The 25216-nt window shown below is 40.8% G+C and overlaps 1 protein-coding gene across 2 annotated transcripts; it reads left to right on the forward strand.

Moving 5' to 3' along the window:
- The first annotated feature begins 32 nt into the window (after positions 1-32).
- Fam92 (CBY1 interacting BAR domain containing protein Fam92) lies at positions 33-8002 on the forward strand. Of its 2 annotated transcripts, none has more exons than XM_022086298.2 (8): positions 33-148; positions 857-909; positions 1114-1215; positions 2824-2952; positions 4200-4380; positions 5798-6022; positions 6644-6826; positions 7547-8002. In XM_022086298.2, exons 1-8 carry the CDS (start codon positions 140-142, stop codon positions 7673-7675), a joined length of 1011 nt encoding a protein of 336 aa, XP_021941990.1. In that variant the 5' UTR covers positions 33-139; the 3' UTR covers positions 7676-8002. The 2 variants fall into 2 exon arrangements, with proteins under 2 accessions (XP_021941990.1, XP_021941991.1); XM_022086299.2 differs by lacking the exon at positions 33-148 and adding an exon at positions 176-636.
- Positions 8003-25216: the final 17214 nt, after the last annotated feature.

Raw genomic sequence — 25216 nt, forward strand, 5'->3', positions numbered from 1 at the left:
CTTCCTCACTACAGCTGCGGATAGATGGGAGCGCAATGAATTTGTATGAATGAATTATTATCCATGTAATTGTAACAAAGAATTACTCATTTTTGATCGTTGATCAACGAATCTCAGTACTGCTGGTAGCTGGTGGTGGATGCAGTTGGTAGGTGTTTATGTTGTATGTTACGTTTCCCAATATTGGTTATGTTTACGAATACAAACTTATTTATCGCCGCAACAGAAATATTACGGATGATTGTTTCCACTTGCTTCGGAAACTATGATGATCCAAACACAAAATAGAACTGATAGATCCGTAGATACTCCATAGTACGAGCCAGATATGAGGATCATATCAACACAAATGCAATACTTAGCACAAGTGCAGTAAATAATACCAATATAAATGAGAACATAGTTATTGCAGTTATTTGCATGAATATTTACAATATGTACCAGTTGCGGAACACTCGGCTGTAACCACATTTCACTTGTGTAATTTATTGTTCATGTTTATCATCACTGAACATGTAGCATCAACTAAAGAGTAAAATACTGTGCATAACATTGTGAGAAAGTCCGTAAATTTGTGAGCTCTCAGAAGGATGAGGTTTAACCTTCTGTCATTAATCTTGTAAGACCTTCCTTCCGGTGAGTCTTAGCATGTCTAGCTACACAAAATTCTGTTAATTTTTGTTAATGCATTATTTATATTGCTTCTTAATAGTTTCAATTATTCCAATCTGCCAACCAAAATTCACTTGTTTTCTTCCGTAATTTCAATTAAAATGCACATTTGGGTACATGTTACTTATTTACAGGTCATATGTTGGCATCTTTGTGATATACTTTTAATATTTCACTGTTTCAGTATTGTCAAATATCTATCATGATCAGAGCCAGCCGTCCACAGCATTTTGCCTGGTAAGTTTAAAGTACACTTTTCTGCAAACATGCACTTGGTCAAAATAATTGGACTCTTTCCATGAAGTCAGGCCAGCAGATGATACATGTATAACTTTGGTTTTCTGGCATGTTTGTTTGTTTGTTTGCTTATTTTATATTGTACCTAAAATGTTGGGAAGTTGTAGAATTTGGCACATTCTCATTTAGTAATCTATTTTCTAGTGAACAGCAAGCTGAATTTATCCAGGAGAGGATAGCCACAGTTGAGAAGCATTTTGCAGAACTGTGTACCATATTTGCAGCTTACACACGGAAGAGTGCAGGGTGCGTGTTCTAAAATTATTTAATTTTCCATATTTCAGTTTTTAATATGTTAAAAATTTGTAGAATTCTGTAACAAATAACTAGTGGTTCTAGCAAACTGTGGATGAAGGTGACCTACAAAATGTAGCCTCCGAGGCAAGCAGGCAGGCTTCAGCTGGCAAAGAACAAATTGTTTGGAAGAGACACTCTGAGACCAGGGACCTACAGAGAGGCTGATGAAATAGAAAGCCTCACATATCTCATATGATGTGAGGCTTTAGCTGAATTAAGATGTTATCACTTGTGTAAATACTTCATGGTTGTATGCTAGAACTGCTGGCTGGCAACAGACGAGTCCCTTGCCTTGGTTATTTTCTCAGCTTAACCCGCATTTGCTGGTACTGTCAAATGCCGGAGCTGCTGGTTCCATACTGAGGTGAATCAACTTTCAGGTGGAACCTCTGTGTTACAGAGCCCCCTTGTATGTCTTCTGCCTTTTTTCTTTTATTTCTTGTGTTCCATTTTGTTCCACAAGAAATGGAGCACACAGTCACTGCCTACGGAGCCTCATATGGATGGAAGGCAGGAACATGATGTGCTACCTGGTGCCCCAAAGGGGTCGTTAGTGACACTGCTGTCACCACCCCAGTGCTGTGCAGTGTTCCACACAATTCCTCACATCTTGGTTTCAGTGGACCAGAGTTCTGTTATCTATCCAAAGACAATATATTACCCCCCCCCCCCCCCCGTGACAAGAACACCAAGAGTTGTATTTTGGAAGGGAATATCAATGAAAATAGTTGGAGAGAAATTTGGTTTTGTATGCAGAGAGAAATGGGCAGCCTGATTCATGCACTTGATGAAAATTGAAGAAGATTGTCTGAAAGTAGAAGTGTATAGTTAACCTATAAGAAGACAATAACAGGTCCATTAACCCTGACTTAACCAGCAGTGGAGAAATTAGGGGAATAGACTCTCTGAGTTATTGAATTGAAGACAGTAATAGGCAAACTGTGTATCCTTACATGGTAGAAAGTTTATTAAATTTGAATATTTTATATTATTTATAATTCACAGTTAAAACAACAAGAACTTCTGGTATATTTATAATAGTACAGCATCATAAAATCAAATAACTCAGCTAACATGCAAATAACTACTCATGTTTATTTTACAAGAAGGGACTAAAATAAAACAGCTGTAAAATGTTTAATCATAACATATGTTGGAATCTGAACAGTAGTAGCATATCACTGTGTTTACATCAGACCCCTCCATTCCTTGCATGGGCATTTTCTCGTGAAACCTTACCAACTGGAGATGGGAATGACTAAGAATCGTGTCCATTGGCAATGAATATTTTGATTCTTCTACCATAATTACAAGGCTCCAGAGAATAAATTTTGTATTTTAGAGTACAGCTCAAAACACCAAAACTGTGATCCACCTGACATGTTTATGCATTTGTATTGACTCTTGAGATTATGGCAGTTATTTTAAAATAATTAAGCTTCTTGAGAAGTGACATCTTTCATTTTTACCTTTCTTGATTTTTGTAAGTCATGTGTCTATAATTTCTTAATTTTGACTTTAGGTAACTCCTTTCTTTCATGTGACTCTTATTTTCAGGTTAAGAGATACGTCTGATGAAATAGTAAAGGTAATACAAGATTATGCAGAAGCTGAAAATGTGAACAGATCCTTAAGAAATGGTCTACTTCAGTTTTCCTCTACATTACTGGCTATAGGAGACTACAGGTGCTTCCTTGTTTCTGATTACAAACAACAGTATAGGACCTCAATAATTGGGGGGTCCATTCTAAAAGTATCTTCTTAGAGATAAATAAGTGCCCAGTAGCACTCAACCCTGAAGCGCATCTTTTTTTTTGGTTGGCTGAGTACCCTCAGGTCACAGGATATTTTAACTAAGAAATTCATTTCCTGTTGATTATTGTGTTTGTTATTTTGTGTTCTTTGCACAGTGTACATGAAATGAACGTATATAGAGCAGTCTCTGTCTGTCTGTCTGTCCATGTGATTCAGTTTTAGAACTACTTGATAGATGCTGATGAAACTGGTACGCACATTATGTCCTGTCATCTAAACACGTACTTACTCAATTTCCTGCAATGGGTTACACAAACTTGCTGGCTGGATGAACTCGTGCAGTAGGAGCAGCACTATAATTTGTGGTAGTAGAGCTTTTAAAGGTAAGTAACTTTGGTGGAGTAAGTGTTTGTGCGTGTGCTGCAATTTACTGCTATGCTTTTATGACTGATACTTATGATAATGCTTGTGTAATATAAATAATATGGTATAGTTTTTGTTAGGTAGGAACATTCAAAATGCAAAATAGCAAAGAACACGTGTCAGAACTGTGTATTCTGATATGGATTACAGTTTTCCGGTCTTGTTTTATGATAGAGATTTCTACGCTTTCGTAAATACGTTTTTATTTCTGGAGATGACGGTTATGTATTGGTTAGCATTGCCAGTTTGTAATCAGGAAGTTAAGTAGTTTTAAATTTGCACAGGTGAGTGACTATCCTTTCCTTTTATACATTTTGAACTGTTAATATTAAAATTCGTAGACAGCTGGAATTATCATTGCCTCACTGAAAAACATGAAAAAACACCACTGTGGCTGAATGCATTTTCCATAACAGAAAATGCTTGGTTTCAACTATTTATTCGAGTGGTGAAGACAAATGAAGACTACTTCCCATAGGAGGGAAACGTGTTCATGAAAGGAAAATTCTGCTTTTTTTAGAACATTATGAGCTTTATTAGTGAATGTATGATGATAATAATAATAATAATAATAATAATTTATTTACATTCCATGGATCCATAAGACAGTCAGTGTATGTAGAAGATTTTACATTGTTGAAAAAGTGTTGGCCTTTGACTCTCATTGGAAGAGCTTATGTTTTCCTTGACTACCTAATATTTATTGACCTTGCTGTATGTATTCCACTAAGTAAAAATATAGTTTTATATCACAGGGATGCCCAAGTTCAACGTATAGATTCCAAAATAGTATCGGAGCTCTCACAGTATGAAGACATTTGCAGACATGCTAAAAAAGAAGTCAAGAATGCGTTCGTTGCCTGCAATCATGTATTGGCTCGAAGGAAACATCTTGATCGAGTCAGGGAGAGAAATCCTCGAAACAGGCAGCAAATAGTATCCTTTCGTCAAATGCCAGCATGAAAAGAAACTTTTCTAGAGCCATGTGCAGCATCTAATATAAATAATTTTAGTTGTAAAATTTGTTTTATTTGCTTATACACAGATGCACTTCCAGTAGTAATGTGTGTTACCATATTGTGGGATAGTGACATGTATTCATGTGCAAAAGAAGTTGAAAGGTTTATAAGCAAGAATGTGAAATTCTTGGCTTATGTGAATTTTGTTCTAATTCCATGAACAGGCTAAACTGAATTGGATTGGTAATACAGGGGGTGTTCCATTTAGAATGCAGCCCTAATTAGTGCACACTGAACCCCTTAATGCAAAAATGACAAACCAATAGCAATATTGAATTCTTGCAGCCCTGTCCCATTGTTGGAGTGGCTGCACTGCTTGAAATCAGTTTGGCCATAATTTCAGTTGTTTGATTACTCAATGAGCGTTTGTCATGGGCAAGTACTTCTGTGTCCCAAATGTTGATTACTATTCTGTGCATCATTGTTTTTGATGCTTTGTTGTCAAGTTTTACATTATGAAATGCTTAAAAAAAAGCAGAAACTTAAGTGGGGGAGTCTGTTACAGGGGATGGACCTACTTCAGTTATTTTTCTTTGTACCATAGTATGGTGATCGTTGTTGGGTGAATTTCAAATGATACATCTTGCATATATCTGCTGGAACACAAAATTTCAGAACAAGATTGCTACAAAAGTGTAATACAGCATTACAAAAAATCAGCATGTACCAAATACAATTCAGCACTTCATGCTTTGCTGACTGATACTAAATTTGTATTTGGTTTAGTATATTGTAATGTTTTTTCTGTTGTGATAACACGCCTGTTAACCTGGGCCCTAGATGGATGTAATTGGTTAGCTTCATGCTGTGCTGAGAACTAAACCCTGTCTTCCAATCCATAGCCTAGACACTGTACTAACTGAGCTGTCCCTACTCAGCACTTTTGTTCACGTTCCTTATAGTGTTTTTAGTGCTGTTGGTGACTGAGACATGAATAAATCATAGGTTGGATTCCAGTGAATGCAGATTGTTTTGTTTGATGTATTTGCATGCAGTGAATCAGTACGTGTGAATACTGTGAGTTAATCTGTAAGCTTAGCAATACAAATCTGCACCTTTCTTCTCCATCAGAACAGAATGTCACAACACAATGCAAGGAATAGGTGCAAACTTGCAACAATGCATTTTAGCTACTGATGCTTCTATCATGCAGCTTCCAAACAGACTGAGCTCCTGCTACATGTTGGCAGGCTCCCTTTTTGGTGACTGGTCACTCACAGAGAACAGAACTGGACTCAGCCACCTATTCTGCTGAAAAATGCTGTGCAAGGGGTAAATTTTAAAATACCAACATGTGAAAACTTGGTTATGTCAGATCCTTATCAGCCTCCAAGTCTCTTGCTGAGGCAGAGTTACTGAAAGCAAGTGCCGATGTCTCTCGAACTGCAAAAGCCCTTGAAGAGCAGGTTGATGTGTTTGAGAAGAAAAAGCTTCAAGACGTAAAGTCGTTGCTTCTAGGTTTCGTCACTATTGAGTTAGGTTTTCACTCAAAAGCAATCGAGCTCTTCACTAAGGCTTATCAGGATATAGCAGATATAAATGAAGATGAGGACTTAGAGGTACAGTGTTTTAAGTATAAGTATCCAATATTAATTGCAAATAGCATACTAATAATATTACACATTAAATATATTCTGTCCTTAAATGTGTTTCCCTGGTCAGACTATTATAAAATCTCAATATAGTGAAATGTCATCATGTGTTGTGAATGACTTCTGTTCCATATGGTGATTATTCCTTACTTCATCCCAAAAGGATCATATTTGCTGATAGTTTTCTGCTGTTTTCCAATACTGGCAATCTTATCATATCTGATTCAGTACATATCATTAGAATTTTGGAATGACATGTTTCAGAAAAGTAGTTCATTCCTCACAAAGTCAGCAGGAGATCTTTGCCAAAAAAAATTTTCCGTGTTACTCTGATTCCACTAGAGTCCACGTGGCACCACAACTCAGAAGTATATCATTGTGCTCTGTAATTTGTTTATGAAAATTGTGCTAAAGCTGAAAATTACTGTCTTCTAGGTTGTTAAGCCATGTAGTCTGGTAGATGTTTACTGACGTTTCAGGCTGCAAGGCGCAACAACCCACAAGATAGTAATCTTCAGACTCACTGCCGTCAAATCCTAAAATCCTATATGTGTTACAGTTACTGACAAATTAGAACTTTGTTTGTAGGAGTTCCGGAGTACTCTACAAATTCCTCATTCAGTGTCTCGGCTTGACACTGTCAAGCGAACCTCATTTCGAAGCAGCTCCTTCTCTCTTGCCAGTTTATTTGCAACACCGCATGGCTTTAGAAAACCGAATGAAGGAATTCCTCACCTAGCTTCTAGAACTCCTACTACTAGTGATACACTGGTGAGTTGCCCTGTTGGTTAGTTATATTGTTTCTGAACTAGCATTTTAACAGTGGAAGGAAATCAGCTTGAATTGGAAATTATGTTAATCATATTCTCTATTGCCGAAAGCTAAAATTTTATAAGTGAAGTAGCTCTGACTCTGCTTACTGATCTTGATTTATCATTATTTGTAGTTTGAAAACATGAGGTTTCTGAGTAAATTATATTCTTTTATCACAAATATTCATTTTTTCAAGATTAAGTAAGTTTGCAAACCTTACTACATTTACCAATGAAGTGTAAAAGTAGCGGAACTGTAGCACATGTTGGTACTCTTCAATAAATAAATGAAAATGTAATTTGGTTCAAATGCTTTCAGGATGAAAATTATACAAAACGTTACACATCTATTCCTTTATGAAACTGGAATTTGGAAAGTGAGCCAACAAAAACTCTGATAACTTATGACACCAACTTCCTGAAAATACTTCAGTCCATGTTGTAAGGCTAGTGGGAACTGTAAATTGATGATTGTACAATTTGAAGGTGGCTATCTTCTGCAATGTGCCATGTCATTTGGTAAATTTACTAATGATTCACAGGTGCTCATTGTCTCCATCTTCAGGGCTATAATTACTTCTGAAATCTCAATCAATTTATAACAGTTAACAGTGGAGATGCTTAGTCACTTGCTACATTGTAACTGTAACATAGATTAAAATTGTTATCCATTTTTCAGGAATCACAGAAAACTGTTGTAGAGGATTCTGTGGACTCTGTGCACACAGAAGATTATGCAGAAGATAGATCTTCATCATTTGCTTCTGAAGTTGAAGAACAGAAACATGTAAGAATCCAGTTCAAGTGAATTATTAATTGTACTTATTTGTTATTTATATATCATTACAATTATTGCTGTAATGGCTTTAAAATTAAGTCCACTGCTATTTCTTTGTAAAGTGCCTTATTTCATGTTTTGCCCAGAGTTTCATTGTCATATTTACATGATATTTTTTCTTATACGTTGTCTTAGAGCAAAAGAGGAAAAGCAGAGTACTATGGACTTAATATGGAAGTGACTCATCACTTTGCCAGTATCTGAGTTGTGAACAAAGTTATCATTACTCTCATAATTCTATGACGTTTCCACTGTGTGTGTATGTTTGACCCAACAATTAAATCTCTTCTGACTATATCTTTTTTTTTTAGTTTTTGCCAGTTCCTTCTTTTGGATCTCATATTTTTGGTAGTCTTATGGGATAACACAGTAATATAATGGAAGATCTGTGTAGTTCAGGTGGTCATAGAACCAGTTTTGGCCCCAAAGACAAACCTCTTCCTAAGGACAGCTGTTCAGGTGCCACCAGTTTTTTAGTAGCATGGGGAAAACCCCAGATATGCCAAACAATAAACCTAAAATACAAAGATACTCAGATGATTCTGTTGGGTAAGGTTTCCATTGCCATATCATAGAGCATGTAGGATTTTTACTACAGGCCATTAATGTACTATTTATAACAGGTAACAACATCAATATCCGGTTTCTCGGTGAGCCGGTTTCTTGGCCAGTCAGGGCCTCCGACAGCTGGTGCCTGTTACAGTCGGGGTCGGGCAAGCCGATATTTCGACAAGCAGGTGTGTCAGCTACCCGGCGTCTTGGCATGCCGATGTTTCGACAAGATGGTGTCTCGCCATGCCGGTCTTGGCATGCCCATGTTTCGGCGAGCCAGTCTCTCGGAGAGGCGATTTCACTAAGAGCCGCCATCTCGGCCACCCCGTACTTCGGGCAGTCGGTGTCTCGGCGAGCCGGTATCCTGGCGAGCCAGTGTCTTAGCAAGCCGCTCCGGGTCGAGTACCGGGGACACGTTGAATCGGCATGTTTTTCTCTCAGTAAGCTTGTGTCTTAGCGAGAAAGTACCTCGAAATGCCAGTGTAATGCATTGGTGGAGTTCTGGCAAGCTGGTGCCTCAACAACCAGGTGTACCGGAGAGTCAGGTGGAGCGCAATGCGTGGTCTGTCTACTCGGCTACAGTAACTGATGTTTTCCATGCTTTTCCTCAGTTGTAAGGCGAATGCCAGGTTATAATTCAAGAGGGGCATGGCCTGCCACCCCCCAATCATGGAGGCCTTCAGCTGAAGTGATTTCCCCCCTAAGCCCAGAGAACCAACCAACCAACCAAATTCTTTTGGACAAGTTGCCTGATGGGATAACCTCCCATCAGCAGCAACAGACCCTAGTTTGAATGGTCGAGGCACCCGCCACAACAAAACCCCCATTAGCGTAAGCAAACTCCCGTTTTAGTTTCAAGGCTCTGTTTACCATTTCCAGCAATGCATTTCGTATGCAGGAATGGTGTTACCTAGCAAGGAACGATTTCCTTGCTCTTTCGCAGGACTCCCAAATTAGTTAACATTTTGGTTGGTTGGTTGGTGGAGACTGCCAGGGGCTGCAAACCTTCTGAAATGCGCACAAAACCAAAAATTTTCGGAAAATTCGAAAAAAAATTAAAAGTTGAAAATTTTCAAAAATTCTTAGTTTTCTGCGCGTTTTGGACGATTTCCCACGTTTTTTGATTTTTCGAAAATTTTCGAAAAAATTGAAATTTCTCAAAGGGGTACCCCTTTGAAAATTTTCAAAAATCTTCGAAATTTTAAAAAAATTAAAAATGGCTGCAAATGCCATGAAACGCATAGAAAACTAAGAATTTTCGACATTTTCGAAAAAAAATTTGAATTTGTAATTTTTCAAAAAATTTTGGTTTTGTGCGCTTTCTGGACGATGTCCTACGTTTTTAGATTTTTCGAAAAAATTTATATTTTTCGTCAAAAGTTTTTCCACAATATCCAGGCCAGGACCTGTCTTGGACGACCCTGTCACTGCCGATCCCTTTCTCTGTCGGACGCGGTGTCTAACGGACTCGCTCTCTGCAAGATACGTTCTCTGTATCACCCGACATATGCCGGGCCGTCTGTGCACAGACCTGGTTCAGCAGAGAGCGGGTGAGGCACAGCCCGAAACAAGCAGAGAGGTGTGAGACAGAGAGAGGCGAAGACGTGGTGAGTCACAGAAAATGGGAAGCAGAGATCGGGTGAGGCAGAGACCGAGTCAAGCACGTACAGGCTGATGCACACACCGCATCAAGCAGAGACCGGTGAGGCACAGGACGAGTGACGCAGAGACCTTGTTAACCAGAGACGGAGTCAAGCACAGACCTGGTGAATCACACACCGTGTACAGCAGATACCGGTTGCCTCACAGACTGAGTACGGCTGAGACTGTGTTAAGCAGACAGTCCGACGGAGTCTAGTCCTGATAGGGATGGGCCGTGTCAAATTTAGAAGAAAAAAATTTCAAATTTTTCGAAAAATCAAAAAACGCTGCAAACCTTCTGAAATGCGCACAAAACCAAAAATTTTCGGAAAATTCGAAAAAAAATTAAAAGTTGAAAATTTTCAAAAATTCTTAGTTTTGTGCGCGTTTTGGACGATTTCCCACGTTTTTTGATTTTTCGAAAATTTTCGAAAAAATTGAAATTTCTCAAAGGGGTACCCCTTTGAAAATTTTCAAAAAACTTCGAAATTTTAAAAAAATTAAAAATGGCTGCAAATGCCATGAAACGCATAGAAAACTAAGAATTTTTGACATTTTCTAAAAAAAATTTGAATTTGGAATTTTTCAAAAAATTTTGGTTTTGTGCGCTTTCTGGACGATGTCCTACGTTTTTAGATTTTTCGAAAAATTTTATATTTTTCGTCAAAAGTTTTTCCACAATATCCAGGCCAGGACCTGTCTTGGACGACCCTGTCACTGCCGATACCTTTCTCTGTCGGACGCGGTGTCTAACGGACTCGCTCTCTGCGAGATACGTTCTCTGTATCACCCGACATATGCCGGGCCGTCTGTGCACAGACCTCGTTCAGCAGAGAGCGGGTGAGGCACAGCCCGAAACAAGCAGAGAGGTGTGAGACAGAGAGAGGCGAAGACGTGGTGAGTCACAGAAAATGGGAAGCAGAGATCGGGTGAGGCAGAGACCGAGTCAAGCACGTACAGGCTGATGCACACACCGCATCAAGCAGAGACCGGCGAGGCACAGGACGAGTGACGCAGAGACCTTGTTAACCAGAGACGGAGTCAAGCACAGACCTGGTGAATCACACACCGTGTACAGCAGATACCGGTTGCCTCACAGACTGAGTACGGCTGAGACTGTGTTAAGCAGACAGTCCGACGGAGTCTAGTCCTGATAGGGATGGGCCGTGTCAAATTTAGAAGAAAAAAATTTCAAATTTTTCGAAAAATCAAAAAACGCTGCAAACCTTCTGAAATGCGCACAAAACCAAAAATTTTCGGAAAATTCGAAAAAAAATTAAAAGTTGAAAATTTTCAAAAATTCTTAGTTTTGTGCGCGTTTTGGACGATTTCCCACGTTTTTTGATTTTTCGAAAATTTTCGAAAAAATTGAAATTTCTCAAAGGGGTACCCCTTTGAAAATTTTCAAAAATCTTCGAAATTTTAAAAAAATTAAAAATGGCTGCAAATGCCATGAAACGCATAGAAAACTAAGAATTTTCGACATTTTCGAAAAAAAATTTGAATTTGTAATTTTTCAAAAAATTTTGGTTTTGTGCGCTTTCTGGACGATGTCCTACGTTTTTAGATTTTTCGAAAAAATTTATATTTTTCGTCAAAAGTTTTTCCACAATATCCAGGCCAGGACCTGTCTTGGACGACCCTGTCACTGCCGATCCCTTTCTCTGTCGGACGCGGTGTCTAACGGACTCGCTCTCTGCAAGATACGTTCTCTGTATCACCCGACATATGCCGGGCCGTCTGTGCACAGACCTGGTTCAGCAGAGAGCGGGTGAGGCACAGCCCGAAACAAGCAGAGAGGTGTGAGACAGAGAGAGGCGAAGACGTGGTGAGTCACAGAAAATGGGAAGCAGAGATCGGGTGAGGCAGAGACCGAGTCAAGCACGTACAGGCTGATGCACACACCGCATCAAGCAGAGACCGGTGAGGCACAGGACGAGTGACGCAGAGACCTTGTTAACCAGAGACGGAGTCAAGCACAGACCTGGTGAATCACACACCGTGTACAGCAGATACCGGTTGCCTCACAGACTGAGTACGGCTGAGACTGTGTTAAGCAGACAGTCCGACGGAGTCTAGTCCTGATAGGGATGGGCCGTGTCAAATTTAGAAGAAAAAAATTTCAAATTTTTCGAAAAATCAAAAAACGCTGCAAACCTTCTGAAATGCGAACAAAACCAAAAATTTTCGGAAAATTCGAAAAAAAATTAAAAGTTGAAAATTTTCAAAAATTCTTAGTTTTGTGCGCGTTTTGGACGATTTCCCACGTTTTTTGATTTTTCGAAAATTTTCGAAAAAATTGAAATTTCTCAAAGGGGTACCCCTTTGAAAATTTTCAAAAAACTTCGAAATTTTAAAAAAATTAAAAATGGCTGCAAATGCCATGAAACGCATAGAAAACTAAGAATTTTTGACATTTTCTAAAAAAAATTTGAATTTGGAATTTTTCAAAAAATTTTGGTTTTGTGCGCTTTCTGGACGATGTCCTACGTTTTTAGATTTTTCGAAAAATTTTATATTTTTCGTCAAAAGTTTTTCCACAATATCCAGGCCAGGACCTGTCTTGGACGACCCTGTCACTGCCGATACCTTTCTCTGTCGGACGCGGTGTCTAACGGACTCGCTCTCTGCGAGATACGTTCTCTGTATCACCCGACATATGCCGGGCCGTCTGTGCACAGACCTCGTTCAGCAGAGAGCGGGTGAGGCACAGCCCGAAACAAGCAGAGAGGTGTGAGACAGAGAGAGGCGAAGACGTGGTGAGTCACAGAAAATGGGAAGCAGAGATCGGGTGAGGCAGAGACCGAGTCAAGCACGTACAGGCTGATGCACACACCGCATCAAGCAGAGACCGGCGAGGCACAGGACGAGTGACGCAGAGACCTTGTTAACCAGAGACGGAGTCAAGCACAGACCTGGTGAATCACACACCGTGTACAGCAGATACCGGTTGCCTCACAGACTGAGTACGGCTGAGACTGTGTTAAGCAGACAGTCCGACGGAGTCTAGTCCTGATAGGGATGGGCCGTGTCAAATTTAGAAGAAAAAAATTTCAAATTTTTCGAAAAATCAAAAAACGCTGCAAACCTTCTGAAATGCGCACAAAACCAAAAATTTTCGGAAAATTCGAAAAAAAATTAAAAGTTGAAAATTTTCAAAAATTCTTAGTTTTGTGCGCGTTTTGGACGATTTCCCACGTTTTTTGATTTTTCGAAAATTTTCGAAAAAATTGAAATTTCTCAAAGGGGTACCCCTTTGAAAATTTTCAAAAATCTTCGAAATTTTAAAAAAATTAAAAATGGCTGCAAATGCCATGAAACGCATAGAAAACTAAGAATTTTCGACATTTTCGAAAAAAAATTTGAATTTGTAATTTTTCAAAAAATTTTGGTTTTGTGCGCTTTCTGGACGATGTCCTACGTTTTTAGATTTTTCGAAAAAATTTATATTTTTCGTCAAAAGTTTTTCCACAATATCCAGGCCAGGACCTGTCTTGGACGACCCTGTCACTGCCGATCCCTTTCTCTGTCGGACGCGGTGTCTAACGGACTCGCTCTCTGCGAGATACGTTCTCTGTATCACCCGACATATGCCGGGCCGTCTGTGCACAGACCTGGTTCAGCAGAGAGCGGGTGAGGCACAGCCCGAAACAAGCAGAGAGGTGTGAGACAGAGAGAGGCGAAGACGTGGTGAGTCACAGAAAATGGGAAGCAGAGATCGGGTGAGGCAGAGACCGAGTCAAGCACGTACAGGCTGATGCACACACCGCATCAAGCAGAGACCGGTGAGGCACAGGACGAGTGACGCAGAGACCTTGTTAACCAGAGACGGAGTCAAGCACAGACCTGGTGAATCACACACCGTGTACAGCAGATACCGGTTGCCTCACAGACTGAGTACGGCTGAGACTGTGTTAAGCAGACAGTCCGACGGAGTCTAGTCCTGATAGGGATGGGCCGTGTCAAATTTAGAAGAAAAAAATTTCAAATTTTTCGAAAAATCAAAAAACGCTGCAAACCTTCTGAAATGCGCACAAAACCAAAAATTTTCGGAAAATTCGAAAAAAAATTAAAAGTTGAAAATTTTCAAAAATTCTTAGTTTTGTGCGCGTTTTGGACGATTTCCCACGTTTTTTGATTTTTCGAAAATTTTCGAAAAAATTGAAATTTCTCAAAGGGGTACCCCTTTGAAAATTTTCAAAAATCTTCGAAATTTTAAAAAAATTAAAAATGGCTGCAAATGCCATGAAACGCATAGAAAACTAAGAATTTTCGACATTTTCGAAAAAAAAATTGAATTTGGAATTTTTCAAAAATTTTTGGTTTTGTGCGCTTTCTGGACGATGTCCTACGTTTTTAGACTTTTCGAAAAATTTTATATTTTTCGTCAAAAGTTTTTCCACAATATCCAGGCCAGGACCTGTCTTGGACGACCCTGTCACTGCCGATCCCTTTCTCTGTCGGACGCGGTGTCTAACGGACTCGCTCTCTGCAAGATACGTTCTCTGTATCACCCGACATATGCCGGGCCGTCTGTGCACAGACCTGGTTCAGCAGAGAGCGGGTGAGGCACAGCCCGAAACAAGCAGAGAGGTGTGAGACAGAGAGAGGCGAAGACGTGGTGAGTCACAGAAAATGGGAAGCAGAGATCGGGTGAGGCAGAGACCGAGTCAAGCACGTACAGGCTGATGCACACACCGCATCAAGCAGAGACCGGTGAGGCACAGGACGAGTGACGCAGAGACCTTGTTAACCAGAGACGGAGTCAAGCACAGACCTGGTGAATCACACACCGTGTACAGCAGATACCGGTTGCCTCACAGACTGAGTACGGCTGAGACTGTGTTAAGCAGACAGTCCGACGGAGTCTAGTCCTGATAGGGATGGGCCGTGTCAAATTTAGAAGAAAAAAATTTCAAATTTTTCGAAAAATCAAAAAACGCTGCAAACCTTCTGAAATGCGCACAAAACCAAAAATTTTCGGAAAATTCGAAAAAAAATTAAAAGTTGAAAATTTTCAAAAATTCTTAGTTTTCTGCGCGTTTTGGACGATTTCCCACGTTTTTTGATTTTTCGAAAATTTTCGAAAAAATTGAAATTTCTCAAAGGGTACCCCTTTGAAAATTTTCAAAAATCTTCGAAATTTTAAAAAAATTAAAAATGGCTGCAAATGCCATGAAACGCATAGAAAACTAAGAATTTTCGACATTTTCGAAAAAAAAATTGAATTTGGAATTTTTCAAAAATTTTTGGTTTTGTGCGCTTTCTGGACGATGTCCTACGTTTTTAGACTTTTCGAAAAATTTTATATTTTTCGTCAAAAGTTTTTCCACAATATCCAGGCCAGGACCTGTCTTGGACGACCCTGTCACTGCCGATCCCTTTCTCTGTCGGACGCGGTGTCTAACGGACTCGCTCTCTGCAAGATACGTTCTCTGTATCACCCGACATATGCCGGGCCGTCTGTGCACAGACCTCGTTCAGCAGAGAGCGGGTGAGGCACAGCCCGAAACAAGCAGAGAGGTGTGAGACAGAGAGAGGCGAAGACGTGGTGAGTCACAGAAAATGGGAAGCAGAGATCGGGTGAGGCAGAGACCGAGTCAAGCACGTACAGGCTGATGCACACACCGCATCAAGCAGAGACCGGTGAGGCACAGGACGAGTGACGCAGAGACCTTGTTAACCAGAGACGGAGTCAAGCACAGACCTGGTGAATCACACACCGTGTACAGCAGATACCGGTTGCCTCACAGACTGAGTACGGCTGAGACTGTGTTAAGCAGACAGTCCGACGGAGTCTAGTCCTGATAGGGATGGGCCGTGTCAAATTTAGAAGAAAAAAATTTCAAATTTTTCGAAAAATCAAAAAACGCTGCAAACCTTCTGAAATGCGCACAAAACCAAAAATTTTCGGAAAATTCGAAAAAAAATTAAAAGTTGAAAATTTTCAAAAATTCTTAGTTTTGTGCGCGTTTTGGACGATTTCCCACGTTTTTTGATTTTTCGAAAATTTTCGAAAAAATTGAAATTTCTCAAAGGGGTACCCCTTTGAAAATTTTCAAAAAACTTCGAAATTTTAAAAAAATTAAAAATGGCTGCAAATGCCATGAAACGCATAGAAAACTAAGAATTTTCGACATTTTTGAAAAAAAATTTGAATTTTTAAAAAAATTTTGGTTTTGTGCGCTTTCTGGACGATGTCCTACGTTTTTAGATTTTTCGAAAATTTTTATATTTTTCGTCAAAAGTTTTTCCACAATATCCAGGCCAGGACCTGTCTTGGACGACCCTGTCACTGCCGATCCCTTTCTCTGTCGGACGCGGTGTCTAACGGACTCGCTCTCTGCAAGATACGTTCTCTGTATCACCCGACATATGCCGGTCCGTCTGTGCACAGACCTGGTTCAGCAGAGAGCGGGTGAGGCACAGCCCGAAACAAGCAGAGAGGTGTGAGACAGAGAGAGGCGAAGACGTGGTGAGTCACAGAAAATGGGAAGCAGAGATCTGTGAGGCAGAGACCGAGTCAAGCACGTACAGGCTGATGCACACACCGCATCAAGCAGAGACCGGTGAGGCACAGGACGAGTGACGCAGAGACCTTGTTAACCAGAGACGGATTCAAGCACAGACCTGGTGAATCACACACCGTGTACAGCAGATACCGGTTGCCTCACAGACTGAGTACGGCTGAGACTGTGTTAAGCAGACAGTCCGACGGAGTCTAGTCCTGATAGGGATGGGCCGTGTCAAATTTAGAAGAAAAAAATTTCAAATTTTTCGAAAAATCAAAAAACGCTGCAAACCTTCTGAAATGCGCACAAAACCAAAAATTTTCGGAAAATTCGAAAAAAAATTAAAAGTTGAAAATTTTCAAAAATTCTTAGTTTTGTGCGCGTTTTGGACGATTTCCCACGTTTTTTGATTTTTCGAAAATTTTCGAAAAAATTGAAATTTCTCAAAGGGGTACCCCTTTGAAAATTTTCAAAAATCTTCGAAATTTTAAAAAAAATTAAAAATGGCTGCAAATGCCATGAAACGCATAGAAAACTAAGAATTTTCGACATTTTCGAAAAAAAATTTGAATTTGTAATTTTTCAAAAAATTTTGGTTTTGTGCGCTTTCTGGACGATGTCCTACGTTTTTAGATTTTTCGAAAAAATTTATATTTTTCGTCAAAAGTTTTTCCACAATATCCAGGCCAGGACCTGTCTTGGACGACCCTGTCACTGCCGATCCCTTTCTCTGTCGGACGCGGTGTCTAACGGACTCGCTCTCTGCAAGATACGTTCTCTGTATCACCCGACATATGCCGGGCCGTCTGTGCACAGACCTGGTTCAGCAGAGAGCGGGTGAGGCACAGCCCGAAACAAGCAGAGAGGTGTGAGACAGAGAGAGGCGAAGACGTGGTGAGTCACAGAAAATGGGAAGCAGAGATCGGGTGAGGCAGAGACCGAGTCAAGCACGTACAGGCTGATGCACACACCGCATCAAGCAGAGACCGGTGAGGCACAGGACGAGTGACGCAGAGACCTTGTTAACCAGAGACGGAGTCAAGCACAGACCTGGTGAATCACACACCGTGTACAGCAGATACCGGTTGCCTCACAGACTGAGTACGGCTGAGACTGTGTTAAGCAGACAGTCCGACGGAGTCTAGTCCTGATAGGGATGGGCCGTGTCAAATTTAGAAGAAAAAAATTTCAAATTTTTCGAAAAATCAAAAAACGCTGCAAACCTTCTGAAATGCGCACAAAACCAAAAATTTTCGGAAAATTCGAAAAAAAATTAAAAGTTGAAAATTTTCAAAAATTCTTAGTTTTGTGCGCGTTTTGGACGATTTCCCACGTTTTTTGATTTTTCGAAAATTTTCGAAAAAATTGAAATTTCTCAAAGGGGTACCCCTTTGAAAATTTTCAAAAATCTTCGAAATTTTAAGAAAATTAAAAATGGCTGCAAATGCCATGAAACGCATAGAAAACTAAGAATTTTCGACATTTTCGAAAAAAAAATTGAATTCGGAATTTTTCAAAAATTTTTGGTTTTGTGCGCTTTCTGGACGATGTCCTACGTTTTTAGACTTTTCGAAAAATTTTATATTTTTCGTCAAAAGTTTTTCCACAATATCCAGGCCAGGACCTGTCTTGGACGACCCTGTCACTGCCGATCCCTTTCTCTGTCGGACGCGGTGTCTAACGGACTCGCTCTCTGCAAGATACGTTCTCTGTATCACCCGACATATGCCGGGCCGTCTGTGCACAGACCTCGTTCAGCAGAGAGCGGGTGAGGCACAGCCCGAAACAAGCAGAGAGGTGTGAGACAGAGAGAGGCGAAGACGTGGTGAGTCACAGAAAATGGGAAGCAGAGATCGGGTGAGGCAGAGACCGAGTCAAGCACGTACAGGCTGATGCACACACCGCATCAAGCAGAGACCGGTGAGGCACAGGACGAGTGACGCAGAGACCTTGTTAACCAGAGACGGAGTCAAGCACAGACCTGGTGAATCACACACCGTGTACAGCAGATACCGGTTGCCTCACAGACTGAGTACGGCTGAGACTGTGTTAAGCAGACAGTCCGACGGAGTCTAGTCCTGATAGGGATGGGCCGTGTCAAATTTAGAAGAAAAAAATTTCAAATTTTTCGAAAAATCAAAAAACGCTGCAAACCTTCTGAAATGCGCACAAAACCAAAAATTTTCGGAAAATTCGAAAAAAAATTAAAAGTTGAAAATTTTCAAAAATTCTTAGTTTTGTGCGCGTTTTGGACGATTTCCCACGTTTTTTGATTTTTCGAAAATTTTCGAAAAAATTGAAATTTCTCAAAGGGGTACCCCTTTGAAAATTTTCAAAAATCTTCGAAATTTTAAAAAAATTAAAAATGGCTGCAAATGCCATGAAACGCATAGAAAACTAAGAATTTTCGACATTTTCGAAAAAAAAATTGAATTTGGAATTTTTCAAAAATTTTTGGTTTTGTGCGCTTTCTGGACGATGTCCTACGTTTTTAGACTTTTCGAAAAATTTTATATTTTTCGTCAAAAGTTTTTCCACAATATCCAGGCCAGGACCTGTCTTGGACGACCCTGTCACTGCCGATCCCTTTCTCTGTCGGACGCGGTGTCTAACGGACTCGCTCTGTGCAAGATACGTTCTCTGTATCACCCGACATATGCCGGGCCGTCTGTGCACAGACCTCGTTCAGCAGAGAGCGGGTGAGGCACAGCCCGAAACAAGCAGAGAGGTGTGAGACAGAGAGAGGCGAAGACGTGGTGAGTCACAGAAAATGGGAAGCAGAGATCGGGTGAGGCAGAGACCGAGTCAAGCACGTACAGGCTGATGCACACACCGCATCAAGCAGAGACCGGTGAGGCACAGGACGAGTGACGCAGAGACCTTGTTAACCAGAGACGGAGTCAAGCACAGACCTGGTGAATCACACACCGTGTACAGCAGATACCGGTTGCCTCACAGACTGAGTACGGCTGAGACTGTGTTAAGCAGACAGTCCGACGGAGTCTAGTCCTGATAGGGATGGGCCGTGTCAAATTTAGAAGAAAAAAATTTCAAATTTTTCGAAAAATCAAAAAACGCTGCAAACCTTCTGAAATGCGCACAAAACCAAAAATTTTCGGAAAATTCGAAAAAAAATTAAAAGTTGAAAATTTTCAAAAATTCTTAGTTTTGTGCGCGTTTCGGACGATTTCCCACGTTTTTTGATTTTTCGAAAATTTTCGAAAAAATTGAAATTTCTCAAAGGGGTAGCCCTTTGAAAATTTTCAAAAATCTTCGAAATTTTAAAAAAATTTAAAATGGCTGCAAATGCCATGAAACGCATAGAAAACTAAGAATTTTCGACATTTTCGAAAAAAAAATTGAATTTGGAATTTTTCAAAAATTTTTGGTTTTGTGCGCTTTCTGGACGATGTCCTACGTTTTTAGACTTTTCGAAAAATTTTATATTTTTCGTCAAAAGTTTTTCCACAATATCCAGGCCAGGACCTGTCTTGGACGACCCTGTCACTGCCGATCCCTTTCTCTGTCGGACGCGGTGTCTAACGGACTCGCTCTCTGCAAGATACGTTCTCTGTATCACCCGACATATGCCGGGCCGTCTGTGCACAGACCTCGTTCAGCAGAGAGCGGGTGAGGCACAGCCCGAAACAAGCAGAGAGGTGTGAGACAGAGAGAGGCGAAGACGTGGTGAGTCACAGAAAATGGGAAGCAGAGATCGGGTGAGGCAGAGACCGAGTCAAGCACGTACAGGCTGATGCACACACCGCATCAAGCAGAGACCGGTGAGGCACAGGACGAGTGACGCAGAGACCTTGTTAACCAGAGACGGAGTCAAGCACAGACCTGGTGAATCACACACCGTGTACAGCAGATACCGGTTGCCTCACAGACTGAGTACGGCTGAGACTGTGTTAAGCAGACAGTCCGACGGAGTCTAGTCCTGATAGGGATGGGCCGTGTCAAATTTAGAAGAAAAAAATTTCAAATTTTTCGAAAAATCAAAAAACGCTGCAAACCTTCTGAAATGCGCACAAAACCAAAAATTTTCGGAAAATTCGAAAAAAAATTAAAAGTTGAAAATTTTCAAAAATTCTTAGTTTTGTGCGCGTTTCGGACGATTTCCCACGTTTTTTGATTTTTCGAAAATTTTCGAAAAAATTGAAATTTCTCAAAGGGGTAGCCCTTTGAAAATTTTCAAAAATCTTCGAAATTTTAAAAAAATTAAAAATGGCTGCAAATGCCATGAAACGCATAGAAAACTAAGAATTTTCGACATTTTCGAAAAAAAAATTGAATTTGGAATTTTTCAAAAATTTTTGGTTTTGTGCGCTTTCTGGACGATGTCCTACGTTTTTAGATTTTTCGAAAAATTTTATATTTTTCGTCAAAAGTTTTTCCACAATATCCAGGCCAGGACCTGTCTTGGACGACCCTGTCACTGCCGATCCCTTTCTCTGTCGGACGCGGTGTCTAACGGACTCGCTCTCTGCAAGATACGTTCTCTGTATCACCCGACATATGCCGGTCCGTCTGTGCACAGACCTGGTTCAGCAGAGAGCGGGTGAGGCACAGCCCGAAACAAGCAGAGAGGTGTGAGACAGAGAGAGGCGAAGACGTGGTGAGTCACAGAAAATGGGAAGCAGAGATCTGTGAGGCAGAGACCGAGTCAAGCACGTACAGGCTGATGCACACACCGCATCAAGCAGAGACCGGTGAGGCACAGGACGAGTGACGCAGAGACCTTGTTAACCAGAGACGGATTCAAGCACAGACCTGGTGAATCACACACCGTGTACAGCAGATACCGGTTGCCTCACAGACTGAGTACGGCTGAGACTGTGTTAAGCAGACAGTCCGACGGAGTCTAGTCCTGATAGGGATGGGCCGTGTCAAATTTAGAAGAAAAAAATTTCAAATTTTTCGAAAAATCAAAAAACGCTGCAAACCTTCTGAAATGCGCACAAAACCAAAAATTTTCGGAAAATTCGAAAAAAAATTAAAAGTTGAAAATTTTCAAAAATTCTTAGTTTTGTGCGCGTTTTGGACGATTTCCCACGTTTTTTGATTTTTCGAAAATTTTCGAAAAAATTGAAATTTCTCAAAGGGGTACCCCTTTGAAAATTTTCAAAAATCTTCGAAATTTTAAAAAAAATTAAAAATGGCTGCAAATGCCATGAAACGCATAGAAAACTAAGAATTTTCGACATTTTCGAAAAAAAATTTGAATTTGTAATTTTTCAAAAAATTTTGGTTTTGTGCGCTTTCTGGACGATGTCCTACGTTTTTAGATTTTTCGAAAAAATTTATATTTTTCGTCAAAAGTTTTTCCACAATATCCAGGCCAGGACCTGTCTTGGACGACCCTGTCACTGCCGATCCCTTTCTCTGTCGGACGCGGTGTCTAACGGACTCGCTCTCTGCAAGATACGTTCTCTGTATCACCCGACATATGCCGGGCCGTCTGTGCACAGACCTGGTTCAGCAGAGAGCGGGTGAGGCACAGCCCGAAACAAGCAGAGAGGTGTGAGACAGAGAGAGGCGAAGACGTGGTGAGTCACAGAAAATGGGAAGCAGAGATCGGGTGAGGCAGAGACCGAGTCAAGCACGTACAGGCTGATGCACACACCGCATCAAGCAGAGACCGGTGAGGCACAGGACGAGTGACGCAGAGACCTTGTTAACCAGAGACGGAGTCAAGCACAGACCTGGTGAATCACACACCGTGTACAGCAGATACCGGTTGCCTCACAGACTGAGTACGGCTGAGACTGTGTTAAGCAGACAGTCCGACGGAGTCTAGTCCTGATAGGGATGGGCCGTGTCAAATTTAGAAGAAAAAAATTTCAAATTTTTCGAAAAATCAAAAAACGCTGCAAACCTTCTGAAATGCGCACAAAACCAAAAATTTTCGGAAAATTCGAAAAAAAATTAAAAGTTGAAAATTTTCAAAAATTCTTAGTTTTGTGCGCGTTTTGGACGATTTCCCACGTTTTTTGATTTTTCGAAAATTTTCGAAAAAATTGAAATTTCTCAAAGGGGTACCCCTTTGAAAATTTTCAAAAATCTTCGAAATTTTAAGAAAATTAAAAATGGCTGCAAATGCCATGAAACGCATAGAAAACTAAGAATTTTCGACATTTTCGAAAAAAAAATTGAATTCGGAATTTTTCAAAAATTTTTGGTTTTGTGCGCTTTCTGGACGATGTCCTACGTTTTTAGACTTTTCGAAAAATTTTATATTTTTCGTCAAAAGTTTTTCCACAATATCCAGGCCAGGACCTGTCTTGGACGACCCTGTCACTGCCGATCCCTTTCTCTGTCGGACGCGGTGTCTAACGGACTCGCTCTCTGCAAGATACGTTCTCTGTATCACCCGACATATGCCGGGCCGTCTGTGCACAGACCTCGTTCAGCAGAGAGCGGGTGAGGCACAGCCCGAAACAAGCAGAGAGGTGTGAGACAGAGAGAGGCGAAGACGTGGTGAGTCACAGAAAATGGGAAGCAGAGATCGGGTGAGGCAGAGACCGAGTCAAGCACGTACAGGCTGATGCACACACCGCATCAAGCAGAGACCGGTGAGGCACAGGACGAGTGACGCAGAGACCTTGTTAACCAGAGACGGAGTCAAGCACAGACCTGGTGAATCACACACCGTGTACAGCAGATACCGGTTGCCTCACAGACTGAGTACGGCTGAGACTGTGTTAAGCAGACAGTCCGACGGAGTCTAGTCCTGATAGGGATGGGCCGTGTCAAATTTAGAAGAAAAAAATTTCAAATTTTTCGAAAAATCAAAAAACGCTGCAAACCTTCTGAAATGCGCACAAAACCAAAAATTTTCGGAAAATTCGAAAAAAAATTAAAAGTTGAAAATTTTCAAAAATTCTTAGTTTTGTGCGCGTTTTGGACGATTTCCCACGTTTTTTGATTTTTCGAAAATTTTCGAAAAAATTGAAATTACTCAAAGGGGTACCCCTTTGAAAATTTTCAAAAATCTTCGAAATTTTAAAAAAATTAAAAATGGCTGCAAATGCCATGAAACGCATAGAAAACTAAGAATTTTCGACATTTTCGAAAAAAAAATTGAATTTGGAATTTTTCAAAAATTTTTGGTTTTGTGCGCTTTCTGGACGATGTCCTACGTTTTTAGACTTTTCGAAAAATTTTATATTTTTCGTCAAAAGTTTTTCCACAATATCCAGGCCAGGACCTGTCTTGGACGACCCTGTCACTGCCGATCCCTTTCTCTGTCGGACGCGGTGTCTAACGGACTCGCTCTGTGCAAGATACGTTCTCTGTATCACCCGACATATGCCGGGCCGTCTGTGCACAGACCTCGTTCAGCAGAGAGCGGGTGAGGCACAGCCCGAAACAAGCAGAGAGGTGTGAGACAGAGAGAGGCGAAGACGTGGTGAGTCACAGAAAATGGGAAGCAGAGATCGGGTGAGGCAGAGACCGAGTCAAGCACGTACAGGCTGATGCACACACCGCATCAAGCAGAGACCGGTGAGGCACAGGACGAGTGACGCAGAGACCTTGTTAACCAGAGACGGAGTCAAGCACAGACCTGGTGAATCACACACCGTGTACAGCAGATACCGGTTGCCTCACAGACTGAGTACGGCTGAGACTGTGTTAAGCAGACAGTCCGACGGAGTCTAGTCCTGATAGGGATGGGCCGTGTCAAATTTAGAAGAAAAAAATTTCAAATTTTTCGAAAAATCAAAAAACGCTGCAAACCTTCTGAAATGCGCACAAAACCAAAAATTTTCGGAAAATTCGAAAAAAAATTAAAAGTTGAAAATTTTCAAAAATTCTTAGTTTTGTGCGCGTTTCGGACGATTTCCCACGTTTTTTGATTTTTCGAAAATTTTCGAAAAAATTGAAATTTCTCAAAGGGGTAGCCCTTTGAAAATTTTCAAAAATCTTCGAAATTTTAAAAAAATTAAAAATGGCTGCAAATGCCATGAAACGCATAGAAAACTAAGAATTTTCGACATTTTCGAAAAAAAAATTGAATTTGGAATTTTTCAAAAATTTTTGGTTTTGTGCGCTTTCTGGACGATGTCCTACGTTTTTAGATTTTTCGAAAAATTTTATATTTTTCGTCAAAAGTTTTTCCACAATATCCAGGCCAGGACCTGTCTTGGACGACCCTGTCACTGCCGATCCCTTTCTCTGTCGGACGCGGTGTCTAACGGACTCGCTCTCTGCAAGATACGTTCTCTGTATCACCCGACATATGCCGGGCCGTCTGTGCACAGACCTCGTTCAGCAGAGAGCGGGTGAGGCACAGCCCGAAACAAGCAGAGAGGTGTGAGACAGAGAGAGGCGAAGACGTGGTGAGTCACAGAAAATGGGAAGCAGAGATCGGGTGAGGCAGAGACCGAGTCAAGCACGTACAGGCTGATGCACACACCGCATCAAGCAGAGACCGGTGAGGCACAGGACGAGTGACGCAGAGACCTTGTTAACCAGAGACGGAGTCAAGCACAGACCTGGTGAATCACACACCGTGTACAGCAGATACCGGTTGCCTCACAGACTGAGTACGGCTGAGACTGTGTTAAGCAGACAGTCCGACGGAGTCTAGTCCTGATAGGGATGGGCCGTGTCAAATTTAGAAGAAAAAAATTTCAAATTTTTCGAAAAATCAAAAAACGCTGCAAACCTTCTGAAATGCGCACAAAACCAAAAATTTTCGGAAAATTCGAAAAAAAATTAAAAGTTGAAAATTTTCAAAAATTCTTAGTTTTGTGCGCGTTTTGGACGATTTCCCACGTTTTTTGATTTTTCGAAAATTTTC

The sequence above is a fragment of the Zootermopsis nevadensis genome, unplaced genomic scaffold (assembly GCF_977971745.1).
Source record: "Zootermopsis nevadensis isolate Lab colony 2312 unplaced genomic scaffold, Znev_1.0 Znev_ptg000002l, whole genome shotgun sequence".
NCBI classification, from domain to species: Eukaryota; Metazoa; Arthropoda; class Insecta; order Blattodea; family Termopsidae; genus Zootermopsis; species Zootermopsis nevadensis.

Bases quoted from the DNA above. Each gene is read 5' to 3' on its own strand.
- Fam92 (XM_022086298.2), top strand. The intron at 1,216-2,823 runs GTGCGTGTTCTA...TCTTATTTTCAG, and splicing joins TACACACGGAAGAGTGCAGG to GTTAAGAGATACGTCTGATG. The intron at 2,953-4,199 runs GTGCTTCCTTGT...TTTATATCACAG, and splicing joins CTGGCTATAGGAGACTACAG to GGATGCCCAAGTTCAACGTA.